The sequence below is a fragment of the Myotis davidii genome, unplaced genomic scaffold, assembly GCF_000327345.1.
Source record: "Myotis davidii unplaced genomic scaffold, ASM32734v1 scaffold94, whole genome shotgun sequence".
NCBI classification, from domain to species: Eukaryota; Metazoa; Chordata; class Mammalia; order Chiroptera; family Vespertilionidae; genus Myotis; species Myotis davidii.
In genome coordinates this window covers 1046822-1053900 of record NW_006285313.1, presented here as the reverse complement: position 1 = coordinate 1053900, position 7079 = coordinate 1046822, and the positions used below count along the sequence as shown (strand labels likewise).

Below are 7079 nucleotides of genomic sequence, written 5' to 3'. Positions count from 1 at the left end.
AGAAGTGGAATTGCTGGGCCATAAGGGAGTTCCATTTTTAATTTTTTGAGGAAACTCCATACTGTTTTCCACAGTGGCTACACCAAGGTGCATTCCCACCAACAGAATGAGGGTTCCCTTTTCGCCACATCCTTGCTAACATTTGTTGTTTGTTGACGTATTGATGATAGCCATTCTGACATGTGTAAGGTAATATCTTATTGTGGTTTTAATTTGCATTTCTCTGATTATGAGTGACATTGAGCATCTTTTCATAAGTCTCTTGGCCTTTGCCCATTATTTTAATTGAGTTGTTTAGTTTTTTGGTATTGTTTGAATTCTTTATAAATTTTGGATATTAACCCCTTATCAGCTATGTCATTGGCAAATAGGTTCTCCCATTCAGTAGGCTGTCTTTTCATTTTATTGATGGTTTTCTTTGCTGTGTAAAACTTTTTAGTTTGATGTAGTCCCATTTATTTATTTTCCCCTTTATTTCCCTTGCCTGAGGAGATGTATCAGAAAAAAATATTGCTACAAGAAATGTCTGAGTTTTAATGCCTATGTTTTCTCCTAGGATTTTTATGGTTTTGACTCTTACATTTAAATCTTTAATCTATTTTGTGCTTATTCTTGTGTATGGTGTAAGGAGATGGTCTAGTTTCATTTTTTTTTTTTTGGAATGTATCTGTCCAGTTTTCCAAACACCGTTCACTGAATAGACTGTCTTTACCCCATTGTATGTTCTTGCCTCCTTTGACAAATATTGATTGACCATAAAGGCGTGGGTTTACTCTTGGGCTCTCTATTCTTATCCATTGATCAGTATGTCTGTTTTTATGCCAGTACCATGCTGTTTTTATTACTATAGCCTTGTAGTACAGTTTGATATCAGTTTGTTTGTTAAATCAATGAATGAGTATATAAATTCACAGTTTTATGAGTTTAACACTGAAAACACTGAACTCCTCCCGTTAGAATGAGCTGAATTACGCCATTCTTAATAGGCATGGCCTCACAGCCTCCTGATGGCTTCCCGTCAGGACAAGAGTTCAGCCTGTTCCCATTCATGACCTCAGAAAACGCAAGGCAACCTCAGGTCTCCCATTCCACACTCACCTGGGTGAATCAGGCAGGAGTCACACTCATTGTCCTCATTCCTGCAGCAAGGGATGGTATAACCCACAACTTCCTTCTTTCCAGGGCAGACGCATTCAATCTGATCATATTCACAGCACTCGCGACACATGATATTCCACTCGGCTCCGGGACAGGCTTCATTAATGACTGTGTACTCTGAAATAGAAACCCAGGTAAGGACAAAGGTCCTGGCAGGAAGGGGTAAGACCCATAAGTACTCTACTGCTAAAAAGCAACCCTGCCCTACAAATGTATATTGCCCTGCCTGAATGATAGAGAGGACCCTATGCACTCTTCCAGGCCAACATCTCCCAAGTGGGTGGCTTACCTCAGAGGGTGTTCAAAACCACCCCTTGTGCATAAATGGAATTTGTGAGAACTGCTATTCATTTCCATTTTTTAATGAAGTAAGAAATCATGTTTTATCCATATATCATCTAAGTGGATGACACATACACATATATAATTTACAAGCAAATATACACCTCTTGAGTGCCTACGCTCATTTCTATTTTTGCTGGGGTGCATCAGGCCACGGCTTACAGTTACACAGGTGGTGCAGTGCACAACTCCAGGACCATTCAACGGCACAGCTGCCCAGCACAGCCAAGGCATTCAGGCCATCAAAAAAGTTTGGAGACCAGTCTCTAGATTAGGCCATTCAAGTGCAAGGCTGATGGCCAAGTAGAGACCATGTCATTCATTTCCTCCAAACCCGGCTCCTCCCTCTCGCAGCATGCAACTTTTATGGTATCTTCAAAGGGAAAACCAACAGAGAAGACAAAAAGCACCTTAATTAGTATGTTTGGGAGAATTTCAATGTTTTCCAAGGGTGAACTCATTGGCAGAACTTTATTCAGTCCCTAAATTCAACTGAGCATTCTTTCCCTTGAGAGAAAAAAAAAATGAACGTATTCCTTTCTGGGTAGCATTTATGTATTTCTTTCTTAAAACATACACACACCTTAAGTAAATGAAAAAGAAAGACCATCTGGCAAAATCTATAAGAGGAATCAGGTGGAGGTTGCCCAGACTAAGAAACAGACTTCGCTTTGATGCTTGTCTTTCTCCCATTCTCCATTTCTAAAAATGTTGCACAAAGATGACGACTGAAGCAGAAATAGGTCAGATACTTGAGGAAGAAAGTGAATCTGGCTTCCCTTTGAAGCTGTTTCTAAAACCCTCTGGCAGGAATCCCCAACATGCTCTGTAGACCCTACTTAAATCCACCTTAGTATCTGTGGTGGCGTCTAACCTCCTGGATTTCATGGTTCAGTTTTCTATTTTCTACCGCTGAACTTGGATGTCTGACACAGTTGGTCATTCTTAATTGCCAACTAGGGCCATTTAAAGAAAGTATCGCCATCTACGCACAGCCTCATAAGAACATTCTAGCATCATAGAAAGGAACTACTTGCATAAAACGCTATTTTCTTTTTTATCCACAAACATTGGTGGATGAGCCAAGATCCTCACAGTGGCATTTGGGAATGAATGACATTGATCATTGTGATTCTGTCACTACTGGAGGCGATGGTTTTAATGGCTCTTTCAGGTCTGGTAAATCCACCCCTCTCTTCCTCCCCACTGAGACAGGAAAATGCCCCCATAATATGAGTAAGAAATAAACACATAAGTGAAATAGTCTATGAGAAATATTTACTGCTGACCAGCTGAGGAGACTTAAAAACACAATAAGCAGACAAGAGCCATTTCCTGGATTTTTTCTCCCCTTATTACAACATTTGCAGAAAAGGCTCACTGATCATTTGGCGTTAGCTGTACAAATGTCACGAGTTTCAACACGGTGTTAAAGGCCAGGTCCAGAAACAAGGATTTAGAGAAACACCAATAGCACTAAGTTACTGAAGGTTTTCGTATATGTATGCTAAATCACTTTAGCATTTGTTTAGCTAAGGTGCTTTTATATTATTGATACAATTTAATCTTCAAAATGACCTAGATGTTTTCTTAAAAACATCTAGTCCAGCACGCCCGGTTGTGGCTCAGCAGATGAGCATCGACCTATGAACCAGGAGGTCACGGTTCGATTCCTGGTCAGGGCACATGCCCAGGTTGTGGGCTCGATCCCCAGTGGATGCAGAAGGCAGCCGATCTATGATTCTCTCTCATTATTGATGTTTCTGTATCTCCCTCTCCCTTCTTCGCTGAAATCAATAAAAATATATTTTTAAACAAACAAACAAACAAAAATAAACATCTAGCCTACCTCTTTGCTTTACCAGTGAGGAAAAGGGCTATGTAAGGAAGAAGCAAAGATTAGTGCCAAAGGAGCTTTTTTTAGATAACTGATTCTAGGGGGAAGGCAGGCCCACAGAATCCCAGGCCTAGAGAGGATGGGGCTGCTTAGGGGGAACAGGCCAGGACAACCTCCAGCTTCACCCCTAATGGATGGAGCGAACTTAATTTGTCTTCCATACTTAACAACAAAGTCTTATAAAAGCTGCAAATAAACTTTATCCCATCATTGCTTCCCAGGAAATAGAGTAATCCCTCCTTATCCACAGGGGATATGTTCTGAGGCCCCCAATGGATACCTGGAACCACAGACAATACCAAACCCTAGGTATACTATGCAGACAAACCTTTTCACTTCCAGGAAGCACTTCATGGCTTCTCTGCAGCATATCTGAATTGCCAGCATCACTACTCTTGCACTTTTGTGCCATTATTAAGTAAAATGAAGGTTTCGTGAACAGAAGCGCTGTGACAGCAAGCAAATCTGATAACCAAGAGGGCTACTAAGTAAAAGTGACTAATGGGGGGTAGTGTATATAGCGTGGAGACCCTAGACAAAGCGATGACTCACATCAGGAGTGGGACACAGCTGGACAGCACGAGATCTCATCACGCTGTTCAGAAGGGTACACAATTTAAAACTTATAAAATTGTTTATTTCTGGAATTTCCCACATATTTCTGAACCACAGTTGACCCGGTAATTAGAACTGCAGAATGTGTAACCACAGATAAGGGGGTGCTACTGTAAGCAACTAAAGCAAAAATAACTCATGGAGCACTGCCCTGGGATAGGCCAAGGCACTGAAAGGTCAAGCACATGCCCACAATCACAGAGCAAAACCCAGCTTACAGAGTTCCGAACACCAGACACAGGGGGTCATCCCTAATTCTTCCACTGGGTCAAATATTTTTTCTTTATAAAACTCAACATGTTTCAATATAAAAGATCTCTTGTGAAAGCTTCAAAAAAGTAAAATAAAATCATAAGAAATAAAAAGTCTTCAGAAGTATCCTTAATATTTTGTTGTCTAGCCTTCAAAGTGTCTTCTGTCAATAAGCATATATATTATCCACAGGTAGATACTGACAAATGTATACATGTGGTCTTCTCACCTCTCAAAACTGGGAATAGTATTTTTATTTAAAAATTGATTTTTTCAACAATTTTCAACCTTTTTTATCCAATGGCACACATAAACTGACTACTAAAATTCTGCAGCACAACAAAAAATATTTTTTTGCCGGTCTGGCAAAAAGTAGGTATAATTTTGATTCACACCAAATGGCTATTGTTGTGTTGGCTGGTGTCATTTTTTAAAATTTGATAACCTAAGGGAAAAGAGGTCAGTGCCCCTGACTAAATAGACAGGCATTGCATGTTTTAAGAATTCTCGCAGCACAGTGGTTGATTTTAAATTGCTGCATCGTTATCCTATGTGTGCAAGTGCTCCTCCCTCCTTTTTACAATCAGGGTGAGCAAATACCAAGACAGTTGCAAAGTGCTTGGACATCCTAAGCTTTGCTCAAGCCCTTCTTCCCGCAGCCACGCTCGGGACAGCCATCCTCTCGTCTCCTATCCAGAATGGGGAGTCCAGTCATGATGGTCCAGCTCTGGATATTCCAGAATTCACTTTGGAAAATGCAAGATCCTTAACCTCTCAGTCCTGTTTTAGGAATGGGGATGCCAAGGCAATGACGACGATCTGAACTTCTGAACTGATGTCTAACCAGCACACGTTTCTGACCAGCTGGCCCAAGTTCAACTGGTGGAGGACAAATGAATGAATGAACGGGTCAACTGTCATCACCATCATCATGACTCAACACAGCCCCTCATCTGCCTGATGGTTTGCTGCAAAGCTATCCAATGCTCAACCATGTCTATTGCTGACAACATGGGGAACACTTAATCCCCCAAACAGCAGGGGATTAACGCCACAGAACGGTAGGGGGAGCAACTGTGTCCCCTTAGCTCAGTCTCTGAGAGTCACGTTTTCAACACTAGATTTTCAGGCAATATGCTGACATGATGACTGTGAAGGCCGATCTGAAAAACTCAGAGGATTCTTTATGAAAACAAAGGTCAGCCTGTTCCACACATGCCTGAAACATCAGTCATCCGCTTAAAGGCCCAGGCGAGACCACCCCAAAGAAAAGTACTTTTATCGTGTGTCCGCTCATGCTGGATGTTAGAAATCTGCCTTTGCATCCACCAAAAACCCTATAGCATCTCATCTAACCATACTTAATTAAAATCCCTACTGAGCTGTTTACTGTCCTGCCATTTTATAAATGAGACTAATGTGAGAGGGGGGAAAATGACATTATGAATCAGAGAGATAGGCACCTAGGCAGCTTGGGCCCCTCACTTATCCCCACTCAGTCCTCACCCACTCTGTGCAATCTGAACTTCCCAACTGATGGCCAACCAGCACACATTCCTGACTACCAGCCCACTCCACAGGGCCAATGACAGACAGGCAAATCCTGAGCAGGAGTGATTGGCAGACAGGGGCGACAAAATCATGATTGGGGCCATTGGTGATTTCCTATTTCCTCCTGAGCCTCTGAGAACCATGCCATCGCCAGTGACCCTCCGTCACAGCCTGGCTGGATTCCCAGTCTCAGTAACCTCGGTCTTCCCCTTTCAAAGCTCCTCTTGCTAACGAGATAATGATAGCTGCAGAGTCAATGCCTTTATCACCCTCCCTTGGGAATCAGGAGTAAGAAAACCTTCAGTGGATTCCCTAGGAATCTGGTTTGTAGGCTCTCATACATTGGGGAGGGGAGGGGCAAAAATCAGTTTGCCGCTTCCTTTCCCTCCTCATCCTTTACTAAGCACACTGCTCTACACCGTGGCTCTTCATTCGTCCTCCTCTACTCCCTGGGTCTCAGCACCCACAGGGAATTTATCTGAGCCCCCAATGAGCATATACCAGCTCACTGAATCCTCACAGTCACCCTTCAAAGGGTTACTTTTTTCATTGAAAAGATGAAGAAACTGAGGCACAGAGTGGGAGGGGAGGGGGTAAATTGCTCCAGGTGCCCCAAAATGATAGCTGCAGAGTCAATGCCTTTATCACCCTCCCTTGGGAATCAGGAGTAAGAAAACCTTCAGTGGATTCCCTAGGAATCTGGTTTGTAGGCTCTCATACATTGGGGAGGGGAGGGGCAAAAATCAGTTTGCCGCTTCCTTTCCCTCCTCATCCTTTACTAAGCACACTGCTATACAAGGTAGTTCTTCATTCGTCCTCCTCTACTCCCTGGGTCTCAGCACCCACAGGGAATTTATCTGAGCCCCCAATGAGCATATACCAGCTCACTGAATCCTCACAGTCACCCTTCAAAGGGTTACTTTTTTCATTGAAAAGATGAAGAAACTGAGGCACAGAGTGGGAGGGGAGGGGGTAAATTGCTCCAGGTGCCCCAACATTCAGGTGAAAGAACAAAGATCAGAATCTAGCTCTTTCTGAGACCAAAGTCTTATTCCTTCCAATACACTACCTGGGTTCTACAGAGTTCACCCCTCTGACTATGCAGATTAAGAATGCAATACTGGACCCTGACCGGTTTGGCTCAGTGGATAGAGTGTTGGCCTGCAGACTGAGGGGTCCCGGGTTCGATTCCGGTCAGGGGCATGTGCCTTGATTGCGGGCACATCCCCAGTGGGTACTGTGGAGGGGGCAGCTGATCGATGTT

The 7079-nt window shown here is 43.0% G+C and overlaps 1 protein-coding gene across 1 annotated transcript in view; it reads right to left on the bottom strand.

Annotated features, from left to right (window-relative positions):
* PAMR1 (peptidase domain containing associated with muscle regeneration 1) overlaps positions 1-7079 on the bottom strand; it is a 63227-nt gene that overhangs the window by 44431 nt on the left and 11717 nt on the right. The window contains exon 2 of the mRNA XM_006756127.2: positions 1099-1275. Within this exon, the coding sequence (XP_006756190.1) occupies positions 1099-1275 (177 nt within the window). The remainder of the gene's footprint in view (positions 1-1098; positions 1276-7079) is intronic.